The sequence below is a fragment of the Coregonus clupeaformis genome, chromosome 23 (genome assembly GCF_020615455.1).
Source record: "Coregonus clupeaformis isolate EN_2021a chromosome 23, ASM2061545v1, whole genome shotgun sequence".
Taxonomy (NCBI): Eukaryota; Metazoa; Chordata; class Actinopteri; order Salmoniformes; family Salmonidae; genus Coregonus; species Coregonus clupeaformis.
Window position 1 is genome coordinate 20,081,896 of NC_059214.1, and position 18,984 is coordinate 20,100,879.

General features: G+C 41.8%; 1 protein-coding gene across 3 annotated transcripts in view; it reads right to left on the reverse strand.

Annotated features, from left to right (window-relative positions):
* Positions 1–18,984, reverse strand: part of LOC121536816 (cordon-bleu protein-like 1) — a 52,735-nt gene that overhangs the window by 1,418 nt on the left and 32,333 nt on the right. For all 3 annotated transcript variants that reach the window (XM_041844389.2, XM_041844388.2, XM_041844390.2), the window contains 10 exons: positions 16,392–16,589; positions 14,312–14,519; positions 11,885–12,110; positions 11,592–11,660; positions 11,348–11,442; positions 10,886–11,128; positions 10,591–10,705; positions 6,125–6,398; positions 5,763–5,824; positions 3,498–4,969 (listed from right to left, as the gene is read on the reverse strand). In XM_041844389.2, the coding sequence (XP_041700323.1) occupies positions 3,498–4,969; positions 5,763–5,824; positions 6,125–6,398; positions 10,591–10,705; positions 10,886–11,128; positions 11,348–11,442; positions 11,592–11,660; positions 11,885–12,110; positions 14,312–14,519; positions 16,392–16,589 (2,962 nt within the window). The remainder of the gene's footprint in view (positions 1–3,497; positions 4,970–5,762; positions 5,825–6,124; positions 6,399–10,590; positions 10,706–10,885; positions 11,129–11,347; positions 11,443–11,591; positions 11,661–11,884; positions 12,111–14,311; positions 14,520–16,391; positions 16,590–18,984) is intronic.

Consider the following 18,984-nt stretch of genomic DNA (forward strand, 5'->3'; position numbering starts at 1 on the left):
TAGGTCAGTTAGGATCAGCACTTTATTTTAAGAATGTGAAATGTCAGAATAATAGTAGAGAGAATTATTTATTTCAGCTTTTATTTCTTTCATTACATTCCCAGTGGGTCAGAAGTTTACATACACTCAATTAGTATTTGGTAGCATTGCCTTTAAATTGTTTCGGGTAGCCTTCCACAAGCTTCCCACAATAAGTTGGGTGAATTTTGGCCCATTCCTCCTGACAGAGCTGGTGTACACTGAGGGAAAAAAGTATTTGATCCCCTGCTGATTTTGTACGTTTGCCCACTAACAAATAAATTATCAGTCTATAATTTTAATGGTATGTTTATTTGAACAGTGAGAGACAGAATAACAACAAAAAAATCCAGAAAAACGCATGTCATAAATGTTATAAATTGATTTGCATTTTAAAGAGGGAAATAAGTATTTGACCCCCTCTCAATCAGAAAGATTTCTGGCTCCCAGGTGTCTTTTATACAGGTAACGAGCTGAGATTAGGAGCACACTCTTAAAGGGAGTGCTCCTAATCTCAGTTTGTTACCTGTATGAAAGACACCTGTCCACAGAAGCAAATCAATCAATCAGATTCCAAACTCTCCACCATGGCCAAGACCAAAGAGCTCTCCAAGGATGTCAGGGACAAGATTGTAGACCTACACAAGGCTGTAATGGGCTACAAGACCATCGAAAAGCAGCTTGGTGAGAAGGTGACAACAGTTGGTGCGATTATTCGCAAATGGAAGAAACACAAAATAACTGTCAATCTCCCTCGGCCTGGGGCTCCATGCAAGATCTCACCTCATGGAGTTGCAATGATCATGAGAACGGTGAGGAATCAGCCCAGAACTACACGGGAGGATCTTGTCAATGATCTCAAGGCAGCTGGGACCATAGTCACCAAGAAAACAATTGGTAACACACTACGCCGTGAAGGACTGAAATCCTGCAGCGCTCGCAAGGTCCCCCTGCTTAAGAAAGCAAAGCACATATACAGGCCCGTCTGAAGTTTGCCAATGAACATCTGAATGATTCAGAGGAGAACTGGGTGAAAGTATTGTGGTCAGATCAGACCAAAATCGAGCTCTTTGGCATCAACTCAACTCGCCGTGTTTGGAGGAGGAGGAAAGAACCCCAAGAACACCATCCCCACCGTCAAACATGGAGGTGGAAACATTATGCTTTGGGGGTGTTTTTCTGCTAAGGGGATAGGACAACTTCACCGCATCAAAGGGACGATGGACGGGGCCATGTACCATAGAATCTTGGGTGAGAACCTCCTTCCCTCAGCCAGGGCATTGAAAATGGGTTGTGGATGGGTATTCCAGCATGACAATGACCCAAAACACACGGCCAAGGCAACAAAGGAGTGGCTCAAGAAGAAGCACATTAAGGTCCTGGAGTGGCCTAGCCAGTCTCCAGACCTTAATCCCATAGAACATCTGTGGAGGGAGCTGAAGGTTCGAGTTGCCAAACGTCAGGCTCAAAATCGTAATGACTTGGAGAAGATCTGCAAAGAGGAGTGGAACAGGATCCCTCCTGAGATGTGTGCAAACCTGGTGGCCAACTACAAGAAACGTCTGACCTCTGTGATTGCCAACAAGGGTTTTGCCACCAAGTACTAAATCATGTTTTGCAGAGGGGTCAAATACTTATTTCCCTCATTAAAATGCTAATCAATTTATAAAACATTTTTTAGGATTTTTTTGTTGTTATTCTGTCTCTCACTGTTCAAATAAACCTACCATTACAATTATAGACTGATCATGTCTTTGTCAGTGGGCAAACGTACAAAATCAGCAGGGGATCAAATACTTTTTTTCCCTCACTGTAACTGAGTCAGTTTTGTAGGCCTCCTTGCTCACAAACGCTTTTTCAGTTCTGCCCACAACTTTTCTATAGGATTGAGGTCAGGGCTTTGTGATGGCCACTCCAATACCTTGACTTTGTTGTCCTTAAGCCATTTTGCCACAACTTTGGAAGTATGCTTGGGGTCATTGTCCATTTGGAAGACCCATTTGCGACCAAGCTTTAACCTCCTGACTGATGTCTTGAGATGTTGCTTCAATATATCCACATAATTTTCCTTCCTCATGATGCCATCTATTTTGTGAAGTGCACCAGTCCCTCCTGCAGCAAAGCACCCCCACAGCATGATGCTGCCACCCTCGTGCTTCACGATTGGGATGGTGTTCTTCGGCTTGCAAGGGCCCCCTTTTTCCTCCAAACATAACAATGGTCATTATGGCCAAACAGTTCTATTTTTGTTTCATCAGACCAGAGGACATTTCTCCAAAAAGTACGATTTTTGTCCCCATGTGCAGTTGCAAACCGTAGTCTGGCTTTTTTATGGTGGTTTTGGAGCAGTGGCTTCTTCCTTGCTGAGCGGCCTTTCAGGTTATGTCGATATAGGACTTGTTTTACTGTGGATATAGATACTTTTGTACCTGTTTTCTCCAGCATCTTCACAAGGTCCTTTGCTGTTGTTCTGGGATTGATTTGCACTTTTCACACCAAAGTACGTTCATCTCTAGGAGTGGTATGACGGCTGCGTGGTCTCATGGTGTTTATACTTGCATACTATTGTTTGTACAGGTGAACGTGGTACCTTCAGGCGTTTGGAAATTGCTCCCAAGGATGAACCAGACTTGAAGAGGTCTACATTTGTTTGTTTTTGAGGTCTTGGCTGATTTCATTTGATTTTCCCATGATGTCAAGCAAAGAGGCACTGAGTTTGAAGGTAGGCCTTGAAATACACCTCCAATTGACTCAAATTATGTCAATTAGCCTATCAGAAGCTTCTAAAGCCATGACATCATTTTGTGGAATTGTTTAAAGGCACAGTCAACTTAGTGTATGTAAACTTCTGACCCACTGGAATTGTGATACAGTGAATTATAAGTGAAATTATCTGTCTGTAAACAATTGTTGGAAAAATTACTTGTGTCATGCACAAAGTAGATGTCCTAACCGACTTGCCAAAACTATAGTTTGTTAACAAGAAATTTGTGGAGTGGTTGAAAAACGAGTTTTAATGACTCCAACCTAAGTGTATGTAAACTTCCGACTTCAACCGTACATTCTCAGAGAGGAGTACATCTCCCATTTCCTGTGTTATTCAACAGTCTCAAAGCTGATCCTAAAGGACATGGGAAAACAGCAGACTGGAGAGTTCATCTGAGGGTAGTCTAATGGTTAAAGAGATAGCACTGACGGTGAAACATGCATCACTTTTAAATATACTAGAAACAATGAGATTCTACTGCAAATAATTTTTTTAAGTAGGCATATGCTTTGAACTTTAACACAAGTATCAAATAAATTATAATTTAAGCATCACATTTTAAGGAAAAAGCAACTCTTTGGGTTTAATGTAATTTCAGAGTGTAGAGAACTGTGAATATAAATGTCCAGATTCCTACTGTATGTTCTAATATAGAAAATACAGAGTCTCATATAGAGAAAGCACATAACAAAAAACATCTGCAACAACTCACCATAACCCTACATGGTCCTTTAGGATCATTGACTAAAAAGCGGCTTGTGATTGGGTAGAATGGTGGCGAGCGAGGAGAGGGTGAGGTGGAGCCAGTGGATAAGGACTGGGACCTTTTGACCGCCGAGGTTACAGCCTGGGCAAAACGGGACGGGGTCGTAGGAGAGTAGGGTTTGGGAGCAGCAAAACTCCTCCGTTTCTCCAGGTTCAGCACTGGGGATGGGGGCGCCCTGGCGGGACTGGGCCGTGGAGATGGCACACTCGGCTCCACGTCAACTACATCAGCGACCTCTGATGTCTCCTCGTCCCACTGAACCGGAGGAGGAGGAGGGGGGAAGCTGCCCTCCTCCACTGGCTGCAGGGCCTGCGCTGCTGCTACTGCTGCCACTAGACTGCCTGGAGCCTCCCTCTGGCCAGCGCCAGGATTGGCACTCAAACTTTTCACTGCCGCCGAGGTTACATAATACCCAGGTGTTCTTTTGTGCTGTGGCAAGCGGAAAGAGCCAGGCTTGGGTTTAGTTACGGGTGGAATTTTCATCTCCTTGACCTCTGCTATTGAGCCTGCTTTGTCTCCCCCACTAGAGGGGGATGGAATCTTGTCATCTCCTGCAGGAAGTATTGTTGTTGGTGTTGAGGGGGAGTGAATAGGCCCAACCACATTGCCATTTACAGTGCTCTTACTACTACTAGTAGTAGTAGTAGTAGTAGTAGTAGTAGTAGTGCTGCCGACTTGCTGAGATTGAGAGTTTTCCTTAGGTACAATTGACTGCAGCTCTGTCTGTTCTGCTGTGACCTTTAACTGCTCAGCCTGTGTAGTGCAGTCTTTGAGTTCAAGTGAACCTACTTCCTTCTCGAGAGCCACGTCGGGGGATTCCAACATCAGCTCCACCTCAAAGTATCTCCGTTTCTCCAAACACTTGTGAGGCATGATAGTGTACGTAGTCATCCCCACCTTGGGGATGTAGTCCCTGGTCAGCTCATTGGATGGCTTCAGAGGGGCCGGGGCACTTTGAGCGGACGTTTGGCACTGAGGGACTGCTGAGGCAGGAGATAAGGCAGGTGTGATGGGGTCAGCAGGGATCAGCAGCTCCTCTGTGGATGTGGCCATGTCCTTCTTCAGCCCCACCGCTCCAGAGGTAGAGGCTTTAGCAGGGGGAGGCACTTCCTGTTGTTGGGGTGGTGACACAGGACATGGTGGTGTGAGATCGGTCTGGACCTGGGCATCCTCAGCAGGGGGACAGGGGGTGCTTGTGGCCACTGGCCGTTCATTATAGGAGGGGTCAGTGTCCAGCTGATCTGAGGCCTGTGTTCCTGTGCTCTGTTTCACAGGCTTGGCTGCGGGTGGGCTGATAGTAGGAGAGCTCTCAGTACTACATTCACCTTTGACCCCATCTTGTGTTGTGTAATCTTTACATGGCAAGTCTGTCTGACCACTTATTTCCTCAGCTTGGCATGGAGGGCTTTCTGGAGATCCTAAAAAACATATATGATTTAGTACAAAGTAGACAATCTTGCCAACATTGCTACTAAAGCTATAGCATTGCATCCATAGTTAACGCATTAGGAACTTGATGTATATTTAACAAAAATATAAACGCAACATGTAAAGTGTTGGTCCCATGTTTCATGAGCTGAAAGAAAAGAATCCCCGAAATGTTCCATACGCACAAAAAGCTTATTTCTCTCAAATGTTGTGCATACATTTGTTTACATCCCTGTTAGTGAGCATTTCTCCTTTGCCAAGATAATCCATCCACCTGACAGGTGTGGCATATCAAGAAGCTGATTAAACAGCATGATCATTACACAGGTGCACCTTGTGCTGGGGACAATAAAATGCCACTCTAAAATGTGCAGTTTGTCACACAACACAATGCCACAGATGCTTCAAGTTTTGAGGGAACATGCAATTGGCATGCTGACTGCAGGAATGTCCACCAGAGCTGTTGCCAGATAATTGAATGTTCATTTCTCTACCATAAGCTACCACCAATATGGTTTTAGAGAATTTGGCAGTACGTCATGGGGGGGGGGCTGATTGGCTGGGCCTGGCTCCCCAGTGGGTGGGCCTATGCGCTCCCAGGCCCACCCATGGCTGCACCCCTGCCCTGTCATGTGAAATCCATAGATTAGGGCCTAATGAACTTATTTAAATTGACTGATTTCCTTATATGAACTGTAACTCAGTAAAATCTTTGAAATTGTTGCACATTGCATTTATATTTATGTTCAGTATATTTGAATTAATCGCTACTTGCAAACCTACCATCTGCAGCAATCAGCATGGGCTCCGTACAATCAGTGTTGTTCACCATACTGTGCACTAGTCTGTCAAAAACAGGAGTTATGAAAAGCAATGCAAAAACCCAAGTCAAAGAGGCACTACTTCATTCATACTGTACACTCTTAGAAAAAAAGGTGATATCTAGAACCTAAAAGGGTTCTTTGGCTGTCCCCATATAACCTTTTGAAGAAAACTTTTTGGTTCCAGGTAGAACTCTACATAGAACCCAAAAAGGTTCTACCTGGAACCAAAAAGGGTTCTACCTGGAACCAAAAAGGGTTATCCTATGGGGACAGCAGAAGAACCCTTTTGGAAAGTGTATGACTCTCTGCTAGAGTTCGTACTTGCCATCTGAGGACAGATCACAAGCCTGATCTTCCCCTGCTGGGCCCTCGCTCTCGGGCGGTGAAGAGGTCTCAGTCTCAGCGTACGGGGTGTCGGGGGCCTCCAGGGGTGGAGAGAGGGCCTCTGTTCTCTCAGAGTCCACGGAGATGTCTGCTGTTGACAGGTTGAGGCTGCTGTCATCCTCCTGGACATCACTCATAGAGTCTAGGACCACGGAGGCAGTTGTCTCCTCCTGCTCCACGATCTCTTCCAGTGTATTAGGAAGTTGACCACCTGCAGCACAACAGGATGGAGAAGATGACAGAGGTAACAAATTGAGGTAACAAAATCAGCAATGTCTCATCTAAGTTGGGATGAAGAACTGCAGTAGAACTGCAGTGTGATGATGAGTAACAGTGTTGTGATGGGGAGGAGAATGTTGTCTCTAGCCATTATGTCAACAGACTTTCAATTTAAAAGAGACTCATTTAGAGAATAAGTTAATTCTGCAAATAAGAAAATGAGTACTCCTTTACTTCAGAACGAAGCAGCATGTTATAAAAACTGATAGAAAGATGATGTAGTATTAATAACATCACTTTCACAGTCACACAACAACAAACATAACATTTGTGTCTTAGGGATATTTCAGACAAGTGAATTGGGCTTAATGAAGACATCTAGCATCTCATATTCCCCTCTAGTTCTCCACTCTGCACTTCAAGGCCGCCACAGAGGAATAGAGAGCAGAAGGAATATTCAGCAGGCTGGTTATACAAAACTGAGACTCCTCACTGTGCAGCCTGTGATGTCTAACTAAAGTGAACAGGGAGGGGTACTGAGAGAGACATCCAGAATCTGGGCCTGATCTTTCTCTGTGAAGTTGATTATGTGAAGTCAGCGAGGGAGGGAGGGCAGATGGAAAATGGAGCAATACAAGCATGGAGGAGTCAAATCTTTATGAGGACACTTTTTAATTCATACGATCTGGGAGAAATGGCTAGTGTGGTATTCAAATACTGAACTTACAAATGAAGTTTCTATGAAATACACTCACTTAGGTCTGACAACAACATGAAATATGTTACAGAAGACAGGAACAGAATGGAAACAAGTAGCAAAAAAGCAGTTTGAAAAAAAACACGATTCAGAAAAAGAAAAAGAGGATTATGCCTAGATGGAATTAAGTCTCTCAGGACTGTCTGTATAGGACCTATATACTACTGTAGGTGAACGACTGGGAGTGTATGTCTGTAGATTGAATTATCAGATTAGAATGTATAGTGCCTTGCAAAAGTATTCATCCCCCTTGGCGTCTTTCCTATTTTGTTGCATTACAACCTGTAATTTAAATGGATTTTTATTTGGATTTCATTTAATGGACACACACAAAATAGTCCAAATTGGTGAAGTGAAATTTAAAAAATAATTTGTTTCATAAAATTATACAAAATAAATAACGGAAAAGTGGTGCGTGCATATGTATTCACTCCCTTTGCTATGAAGCCCCTAAATAAGATCTAGTGCAACCAATTACCTTCAGAAGTCACATAACGTTTGGTGTTCGCCAAAAGGAATGTGGGAGACTCCCCAAACATATGGAAGAATGTACAGTGGGGAAAAAAAGTATTTAGTCAGCCACCAATTGTGCAAGTTCTCCCACTTAAAAATATTAGAGATGCCTGTAATTATCATCATAGGTACACGTCAACTATGACAGACAAATTGAGGAAAGAAAATCCAGAAAATCACATTGTAGGATTTTTAATGAATTTATTTGCAAATTATGGTGGAAAATAAGTATTTGGTCACCTACAAACAAGCAAGATTTCTGGCTCTCACAGACCTGTAACTTCTTCTTTAAGAGGCTCCTCTGTCCTCCCCTCGTTTCCTGTATTAATGGCACCCGTTTGAACTTGTTATCAGTATAAAATACACCTGTCCACAACCTCAAACAGTCACACTCCAAACTCCACTATGGCCAAGACCAAAGAGCTGTCAAAGGACACCAGAAACAAAATTGTAGACCTGCACCAGGCTGGGAAGACTGAATCTGCAATAGGTAAGCAGCTTGGTTTGAAGAAATCAACTGTGGGAGCAATTATTAGGAAATGGAAGACATACAACACCACTGATAATCTCCCTCGATCTGGGGCTCCACGCAAGATCTCACCCCGTGGGGTCAAAATGATCACAAGAACGGTGAGCAAAAATCCCAGAACCACACGGGGGGGACCTAGTGAATGACCTGCAGAGAGCTGGGACCAAAGTAACAAAGCCTACCATCAGTAACACACTACGCCGCCAGGGACTCAAATCCTGCTGTGTCCCCCTGCTTAAGCCAGTACATGTCCAGGCCCGTCTGAAGTTTGCTAGAGTGCATTTGGATGATCCAGAAGAGGATTGGGAGAATGTCATATGGTCAGATGAAACCAAAATATAACGTTTTGGTAAAAACTCAACTCGTCGTGTTTGGAGTACAAAGAATGCTGAGTTGCATCCAAAGAACACCATACCTACTGTGAAGCATGGGGGTGGAAACATCATGCTTTGGGGCTGTTTTTCTGCAAAGGGACCAGGACGACTGATCCGTGTAAAGGAAAGAATGAATGGGGCCATGTATCGTGAGATTTTGAGTGAAAACCTCCTTCCATCAGCAAGGGCATTGAAGATGAAACGTGGCTGGGTCTTTCAGCATGACAATGATCCCAAACACACCGCCCGGGCAACGAAGGAGTGGCTTCGTAAGAAGCATTTCAATTCTTGTTTGTTTCACAATAAAAAATATATTGCATCTTCAAAGTGGTAGGCATGTTGTGTAAATCAAATGAAACAAACCCACAAAAAATCCATTTTAATTCCAGGTTGTAAGGCAACAAAATAGGAAAAATGCCAAGGGGGGGGTGAATACTTTCGCAAGCCACTGTACTTACTGTCATGATAGATCATTCAAGATCACTCCTCTCTCACAGAAAACATACAATCGAATCTAAGCCAAGTCAGTCACAAATAACAGATATAACCAAAGGCCGGTTTTCAATCAATAGCAGATAGTCTTTATTTATTTGATTATATTGAAGTGTATTGAAAGAGAAGTCTATGAAAACTCACGCAGGAAGGTGTAAACATGCAGCAAGAAAACAAACAGAATAGAACATGTTCATCTAACAAACAGAAAGCGTGAGGAGGAAAAGCAGCAGGTCAGTGCAGGAAGAAGTGGACATGCTTGAGGAGGAGCTGAAAGAGGCAGCAGAGTGCAGAGTGGGTAGAAACAGCAGGAAGCTGCAGCAGCACAGACTCTCTCTCAGACACCCTCCTCTGGTGACTCACAGGCTGCAAGTTTAGAGAGAGGAACTACTTATAGAACATTTACCCTTAATATGAAGAAAAACATAAGAATGCAATGACTATATCACAGTACATGTCCCATTGGATCACAACTATGTTGACCTTATCCCTCAGACTTGTATCTACCAAGCATTGTAAATTAAATTAAACTTCAGAATAAGCAAACAAAGATATGGCACTAAAAACACAACTAATTTGACCATAATATTTATTATTAAGATCTAATAAAATTGTAAAGAAGTACTGTAGTCACAACAACTGTAGCTAGGTGTTCTTTGTGAATGAAATTCAATCACGAGAATAGAAGCTGTAACTAACTCAATGTGTCTCAATGACCACTAGGAGGCATCAGAGCCAAATAAAATGAGTGCAACTCCCACTGACCAATCATAATAATAATATGCCATTTAGCAGACGCTTTTATCCAATGCGACTTACAGTCATGTGCGCATACATTTTTACGTATGGATGGTCCCGGGGATCGAACCCACTACCCTGGCGTTACAATCGCCATGCTCTACCAATTGAGCTACAGCGGACCAAATTTAGTCATTGGTCATATTTACTATTATCAATTGTTGACTTTAGAGACCAAAGTACAATTGTCAAAATCTCTGCCATATAGTCCAGAAATGCAATAATAGCAATGTCTCTCAAACCAGGAGAAAAATGTAAACTAAATTACAGTTGAAAGATAGCCAGGGTTCCCCAATTGGCCAAAATGTGTAAAAAAAAAAAAAAAAAGAAAGAAATTGGACATAAAGGACCGTAAGAACAACAGCAAATTAGTTCCAAGTGATTTTAATTTCCAAAGTATTCCCATGCATAATAGAGAGATATATGTGATTGTATACAAATGCAAGCAAGTTTTGAAATGACAATGTTTTAGTCAAATATTATATCTGTTTGGGCTTCTTGCAGTCAATTTGTAGTCCACAAATTATTTGTAATTATGTTCCAGCTTCCTGACCATCCGCTCAAGAAAAGAATCAGCCTGCGGCTGAATCTAGTTGCTATAGACTCAAGTGACCCCCTCATGTAAAAAATAGTATCTGAAAACATTGAAACCTATATACAGGAAGTTGAGCACAAGACAATTCAATACAGTAGGATTAAATCCATTTAAAACCTTTCATACCTCCATCTAGCGAAGCTTCATCTTGGACAACCACACTGGGAGATGCGGGGGGTGGTGGAGCCTTGCGCTTCGTCCTCTTCAGGGAAGACTCTGTGCTGCGACTCAGACCAGCCATCTCCACAACAGAAGAGACAAAATAATCATTACAATTCATCAAGAGCTCTGGATATAAAGTCTGGGAAATTTTTGGGAAATTCAGACTCAGCATTTAGACCGCGGACACTAATAACCGTATTTTACAGACAGACCTGGTAAAGACAGAGAACACAGATCTAGTCAGGTTAGACCCACTCACCTGGTCACTGTCCTTTTGGGCTTCGGGCTCTGAGGCGGAGATGGACCTCTGGCGATGGCTGAGGTTAGAGGGGAAGCTCTGGGACACCAGCATTGGGGGCAGGGGAGCCCGTCTCTTCTTTGGCATGTCAGAAGCCATGGAGCTGCAGTTGAATGTGGAGGAGTGGGCACTGAGCGAGCTCATGCTAAGAGGTCGAGGCTTGCTGGGGAAGACAGGGGATGCCGGGGCACTGGCAGTCATTCCCTTTAAAAGAGCAAACAAACATCCAATCAGATCCTGATCAGGGGCCTGTTCTCTGCAGTAAGCAAAGAGAAAACTAGTCAATCACATGACTGTGACAATATCCCCCCCTCCCCGCTTCAACACACACCCTTTCAAATCCTCCTCATCAGCCAAAATTGACCTGTAAATTACTGAGATGAGAAATATTGGTGATTGCATGTGAATAGATATAGAACACACCTGCTCAGGTTTCTTCTTACTCCTCCTGAATAGACTGAACAAGCCCTTGTTTTCTTTCTCCTTCTGGGTTTTATCTTTACTGGGTGGAATGGTATCTGTTAGGAATATATAGATCTTATTGAAGACGTTTCTGAAATTCCTGACAAAGGATTGATGAACTTGACTTCAAATGCATAATATCAGTAGTAAATTAAAATAAGGTAATAAAACTAATGTAAAAACATAATACAATTGTGTTCATTACCTAGATGACCTAGATGAGTTGGTGTAGTAGGGGTGGTAGGAGAGGCAGGTACGTCTTCTGAGTGCATAGCTGTGAAAGAGAAGATGGAAATGATATGCAGTAGTAAATGCAGCATTTACATGAGCACACCTGCGTAGTTGTAAAATGAATGAATGGTGAATAGTGTTCATACAGAATAAGTATCTTGTTGACAGACAACACAATATTTGGTTCTGTGTGCCGAGATTGGTTCAAAATGAATGGTAATTATTCAGATTAATGAAGGCTGTTGTTTTTATCAGAGAAGCCCTTACCTTTTGTGTCCCTTGCATAAACCTCCCTTATTGCAAAATCATTGAGAGAACATGTCAAATCCAAAGGATCCTTAGATTGGGCATCTCTCAATAAAAGTGTGCTCTGTCGGTCAAATTCACATTTCTCACAAATAGCTGGTAAGAGGTCTTCAAGGGGGACTCGAGGGCTGACTCTTAGTATAGTCTTCTGGGTCTTTTTATAGTTTATTACCAGACGGACGGTTGCCTGGAGAATCAAATAAATTAGATTATCAGACCTCATGACTATCCTCATTAAAAAATATTAGAAAAAGTTATAATATACAGTACCAGTCAAAGGTTTGGACACACCTACTCATTCAAGGGTTTTTCTTTATTTTTACTATTTTCTACATTGGAGAATAATAGTGAAGACATCAAAACTATGAAATAACACATATGGAATCATGTAGTAACCAACAAATTGTTAAACAAATCAAAGTATATTGTATATTTGAGTTTCTTCAAATAGCCACCCTTTGCCTTGATGACAGCTTTGCACACTCTTGGCATTCTCTCAACCAGCTTCACCTGGAATGCTTTTCCAACAGTCTTAAAGGAGTTCCCACATATGCTGAGCACTTGTTGGCTGCTTTTCCTTCACTCTGCCATCTGACTCATCCCAAACCATCTCAATTGGGTTGAGGTCGGAGGATTGTGGAGGCCATGTCATCTGATGCAGCACTCCATCACTCTCATTCTTGTTAAAATGGCCCTTGCACAGCCTGGAGGTGTGTTGGGTCATTGTCCTGTTAAAAAACAAATGATAGTCCCACTAAGCCCAAACCAGATGGGATGGCGTATCAATGCAGAATGCTGTGGTAGCCATGCTGGTTAAGTGTGCCTTGAATTCTAAATAAATGACTGACAGTGTCACCAGCAAAGCACCCCTACACCCTAACACCTCCTCCTCCATGCTTTACGGTGGGAACTACACATGCAGAGATCATCCGTTCACCCACAACGCGTCTCACAAAGACACAGTGGTTGGAACCAAAAATCTCCAACTTGGAGCAATTCGACCATGAAGGCCTGATTCACACAGTCCCCTCTGAACAGTTGATGTTGAGATGTGTCTGTGACTTGAACTCTGTGAAGCATTTATTTGGGCTGCAATTTCCGAGGCTGGTAACTCGAAATAACTTATCCTCTGCAGCAGAGGTAACTATGGGTCTTCCATTCCTGTGGCGGTCCTCATGAGAGCCAGTTTCATCATAGCGCTTGATGGTTTTTGCGACTGCACTTGAAGAAACTTTAAAAGTTCTTGAAATTTTCCGTATTGACTGACCTTCATGTCTTAAAGTAAAGATGGACTGTCGATTCTCTTTGCTTATTTGAGCTGTTCTTGCCATAATATGGACTTGGTCTTTTTCCAAATAGGGCTATCTTCTGTATACCCCCCTACCTTGTCACAACACAATTGATTGGCTATTTTTATGGGGCGTCGTGGGGGAGCTTGTTCCACCATTGGGGTGCCAGAGCAGCGAATAGCTTTGACTGGGCTGAGCGGGAACTGTGCTTCCGTAGAGGTAGGGGGGCTAGCAGGCCAGAGGTGGATGAACGTAGTGCCCTCGTTTGGGTGTAGGGTCTGATCAGAGCCTGAAGGTAAGGAGGTGCCGTTCCCCTCACAGCTCCGTAGGCAAGCACCATGGTTTTGTAGTAGATGCGAGCTTCAACTGGAATCCAGTAGAGTGTGCGGAGGAATGGGGTGACATGAGAGAACTTGGCAGTCCTCATGAGAGCCCGTTTCATCATAGCGCTTGATGGTTTTTGCGACTGCACTTGAAGAAACTTTCAACGTTTTTAAAGTAATGAAAGACTGTCATTTCTCTTTTCTTATTTGAGCTGTTCTTGCCATAATATGGACTTGGTCTTTTACCAAATAGGGCTATTTTCTGTCACAACACAACTGATTGGCTCAAATGCACTAAGAAGGAAAGAAATTCCACAAATTAACTTTTAAGAAGGCACACCTGTTAATTGAAATGCATTCCAGGTGACTACCTCATGAAGCTGGTTGAGAGAATGCCAAGAGTTTGCAAAACTGTCATCAAGGCAAAGGGTGGCTATTTGAAGAATCTCAAATATAAAATATATTTTGATTTGTTTAACACTTTTTTGGTTACTACATGATTCCATATGTGTTATTTCATAGTTTTGATGTCTTCACTATTATTCTACAATGTAAAAAATAGTAAAAATAAAGAAAAACCCTTGAATGAGTAGGTGTGTCCAAACTTTTAACTGGTAGTGTATATATATATATATTATTTGATCTATACTCACAGAAAAAATACATTACAAGATACACCCATTATTAATTACAGTAAATACCCAAGTTGAGGGAACAACTCTCAGATAAACTTTTATAACTAGTACATTTCTACCACTGAGATTTCTCAAGTGTACCTCTGGCATCTGAGGAATTGGCTTCTTAATCTTGTCCTCCATTCCTTTGGGCTTGAGCAGAACCTTCTCTGCCTCCAGGGCCCCGATCAGAGTATTGGGCTTGAACTTGATGGGGTTTCTGTTGGTGGTGACGAGCTCTATAATGTAGCCTGATGGGTTCAGGTGGTACTTGGCACAAAGCATCACTAACAAATCCATCATGGGCTTGCTGAAAAACACAGGTTAGAAGCAATAATCAACCTAGCTAAGGACAAAAGGTTGTGTGTTTTATATCCACAAAGAAAACACATAACTTTTGGTGTGTGGAAATTGCAAATGCCAAGGAGAAACTACTATCACGAAAGTAGATCACAGAATACTTTTTACACTTGATGTTATAGTAATGCATTATCACACAACTTTTTCACAGTGATAAAATGTAGCATAACGAGCCATCAGTTTGTGCTTCATACACAACTGTTGGTGGTCTGGAGAGCAACAGCATCCACACAAAGCTATCCAGCAGTTTCCATATTCCAGGCCTTGTGAGGGTTTCTGGAAATATAATGCCAAAAGTTTCATCCTTATCATAATTAGTTCACTGTACTCTGTAAAAGAAAAGAGGTTGAAGAATTTGGTGCTTAATCCTTTTATATTAAAGTTGGTCTCGATTATAGCTTGAGAGGGCAAAGGGCACAATATAGCAACGGAGTGCGTTTGCGTCTTGCAAAAATAGAATCATAATATCTTGAGTAAACTTTGGTGATAGAGAGTGAACAGTGTGGGTCTGTAGTTTCATATCAGGACACAAAGTCCTTGTTCCGAAAAACAACTAAGCCCTTTGACTATATGATATTCATCTCATGTTTGTCTGATTAGGCGTTTTGGTCTCGGCTGAATTGGTGTGGATGAGAGCTCCACAGTCCAGACTTCATAAGACTACATTTCATGAAATGTATGTGCAGTGGGCTTGCATCAAAATGGCACAGCCTACATTTATTAATCTAAATCCAACCATAATAACTGTGCCTAAAACACAAATAACATTATTCCACATTAGCAAGTGAAAAGGAATCAGCAACATTATAAAACTGTTAACCAAAACCAAAGCTTTTACTGCACCACCTACAATATATGACTCAGAGAAATGCTACATTAAATTAGAGCCTTGGAAAGATCACGTTATGGTAGAAGGATTTGCAGTAATCATATACCAAAAATATTAATGAAATATTTGTTTTTGAAGATATTACACTCACATAAGAATTGGTCAAAATGCATTTAGAACATGCTTCATCTTGGAATCATGGGATGTCTTGGAGGTCTTCCCAAGGAAGGAAAGTTGGGAGCAGTTTGTTGGTGTTTAGTCACAGTGGGACACTTCCTTTATTTATTTACTGCACTTCTTTTGACCAGGGCCCATAGGCAGGTCATGCCACGAAATTAGTGACTTTTGAAATTTTAAGTAGAAATTGTGCACAAATATAGAACTATAAAAGCCTGTCATATTAAATGAAGTGCCCTTTAATATAGACCACATGGAATGAATAAAGACTTGCTAAAGTGCCAAAATTCAGCATTTTGACATGTCCCTCTAAGCATCCTCTGTGACTTCAATTAAGATTTTAACCCACTTAACCCCAACATGTCTCCAAGTTTTCACCATCATTGTAAAGCCACAGTTATTTTTGTTGCTTTGACAAAGTAATTTCTGAAGATGATTATTTTAATAGTCAAATCATAGTGTAAAAGAAGGTGAGCTGGTTCTACTCTTTTTGTTGTGAAGCTTGCATTCAATTGCCCCTCCCTGTTGCACACAACAAGCTTCCATTCCCCCTGTCAAGAGGGGATTTATAGCTGATTTAAACTATGAAGTCATCAACCCTGTTACTTTATTTGGCACTTAATAGGCAATTACTATAGTCTTTTTTTTTTACCTCTTGAGATGGGTAAACATGTTTTTATGAAGTTGAACATGTGACAGAATGTAAACATTACGTGAAATCAAAGTTACACTACTCAAAAGGCAACTAATTGGTGGAATGACCCAGGCACTAAGTAGGGAATAGGGTGTCATTTGGGAATGAAGACCTAGTATCACCTGCCATGGACAGTGGCCGTCTTCTCCACTCCGCCTGGCAGAACCACGACCAGAGTCAGGTCCTGTTCAAGTAGGTTCTCCTTCTGGTCCATTGTCATCAGAGGAAATGCTGATACAGAGTGTCTCTGGGGGAGGCCTGCACCATCCAGGCCCTTCACTGATACTGGGGGAGACGGGGCCTTGCTTTTGGTTGACACTCTGCCGGTAGGAAAAGCAAAGGGACAAGATGAGCCTCACACAATCATATTAACACTTAATATTATATTAACAGCCTGTTGCAGTCAGAAACAATATGGCGCAAAAACACATATTTCCCTGATGGCACCCATATATAGGAAACATTTAACTGGTAGAAAAAGATGATGCAGGGGCTCTTGGTAATCTTTGTCAGGAAAAAATGTATAACCATTCGCAATAGATCTAAAAACAAAATTTCATGAGACATGATTCTGTTATGGCATAAACCAATCTGATGACACATAACACTGCATGCAATAGCATGAAAGGAATCATTTCTTCCCAACTTAAAATAAGCAGCTATTAGATGAAAAAGCTTGGGTTCCCTTTGCAAACAAGTCACAAGACACTCAAGTGCAGTGATGTATCAATTGGGCTTGAGGACAGTGCAGTGTAGGGAAGGATAACCCATGTGAAACAGAAAAATAAGGTGGAGCATTGTGATCTAAGGCTGCATTTACACAAAGAGCTGATCTGATTGGTCAAATGAACAATTAGTGGAAAAATAATCAGAACTGGGATGCCTGTGTAAACACAGCCCATGTCTCTGTTCCTGTGAACTGTTCTGTAGATATCTCTCTACTGGAGTCTTTTAAAACCAACACAATCTCCCCTCTAATCACTGAATCAGCTATTATTATTAGGATATGTGGCATCTGTTGTGTAGTGTGTACAACTGTAGAGAATTTCTATTAAAGGCCCAGTGCAGTCCAAAACGTGATTTTCCTGTGTTTTATATATGGTAAATTAGTTAATCGACCAATGAGAAAGAGAGTTCCAAACTTCTCTGCCAATAACAGCAAATTTTCAGTTTTCCCCTCCCCACTCAGACCACTCCCAGACAGTCCTAGCAAAATTCTTGCTTGAGAAATTGCTCTTTGCTAAGAAACCATTTTTGTTTCTTTTTGACAATTTTCATTGAAAACAATCACAGAAAGGTACTTAATTGTTACCCAGAAAGGATTTGATACTGAGATTTAAAAAAAGGCTGCATTGGACCTTTAAGATTTTGTGGGGAGAAAATTCTGACCATCTGTCACCAGAAATGTGTGGCCAATCCTTAATTGATCAGAATGACATAATCATCATTAAATTGACTGGGCTCCCTGGGGAGAGTGTAAACCATTTTGGTCTAAACCATTTTTCCCTTAGGTTGGATTGGAAATGTGTATCACTGTACAGACAGATTAAATCTAATCTAATCTCAACCAAAGCAAACATGCATGCATTTTAAAAAGACAAATCTTTTGATAAAAGGTCACACACTTTGTCCTTCAAAGAGGGATACTGTACACTACAGTATGAGAAATGCAAATAATGCTTCACTAAAATAATCTATACATTTAAGTTATTTCTCATTAATAATTCAAGGGATTGTTCAGTGGGGAGTAACATAGTCGACTAAGATGCATGACCTGTGGCCTATGGAATTTCTTCAGAGGGCAGCACTTACTCTGAAAATAGTAATTTTAGCAATGTCTTAACTTGATGTGCCCAGGCCCACTAAGCCCTGACTTGATTAGTTTCTTTGGGGGAGTTCTATTTAAGTGATAATGCCCGAGAAGCCGGTGTTTGGAGGATATATTGGCACGGGTGTTCGTCCCGGGCTGGCAAACCATGCCAATATATCCTCCAAACACCGACTTCAAGGGCATTATCTATTTTATGCAACGGGCTACCAACATATTCAAATAATGATTGACATACAGTACCAGTCTGAGGTTTGGACACACCTAATTATTCAAGGGTTTTTCTTTATTTTTACTATTTTCTACATTGTAGAATAAAAGTGAAGACATCAAAACTATGAAATAACACATATGGAATCATGTAGTAACCAACAAAGTGTTAAACAAATCAAAGTATATTGTATATTTGAGATTGTTCAAATAGCCACCCTTTGCCTTGATGACAGCTTTGCACACTCTTGGCATTCTCTCAACCAACTTCACCTGGAATGCTTTTCCAACAGTCTTAAAGGAGTTCCCACATATGCTGAGCACTTGTTGGCTGCTTTTCCTTCACTCTGCCATCTGACTCATCCCAAACCATCTCAATTGGGTTGAGGTCGGGGGATTGTGGAGGCCATGTCATCTGATGCAGCACTCCATCACTCTCATTCTTGGTAAAATGGCCCTTGCACAGCCTGGATATGTGTTGGGTCATTGTCCTGTTAAAAAACAAATGATAGTCCCACTAAGCCCAAACCAGATGGGATGGCGTATCAATGCAGAATGCTGTGGTAGCCATGCTGGTTAAGTGTGCCTTGAATTCTAAATAAATCACAGACAGTGTCACCAGCAAAGCACCCCCACACCATAACACCTCCTCCATGCTTTACGGTGGGAACTACACA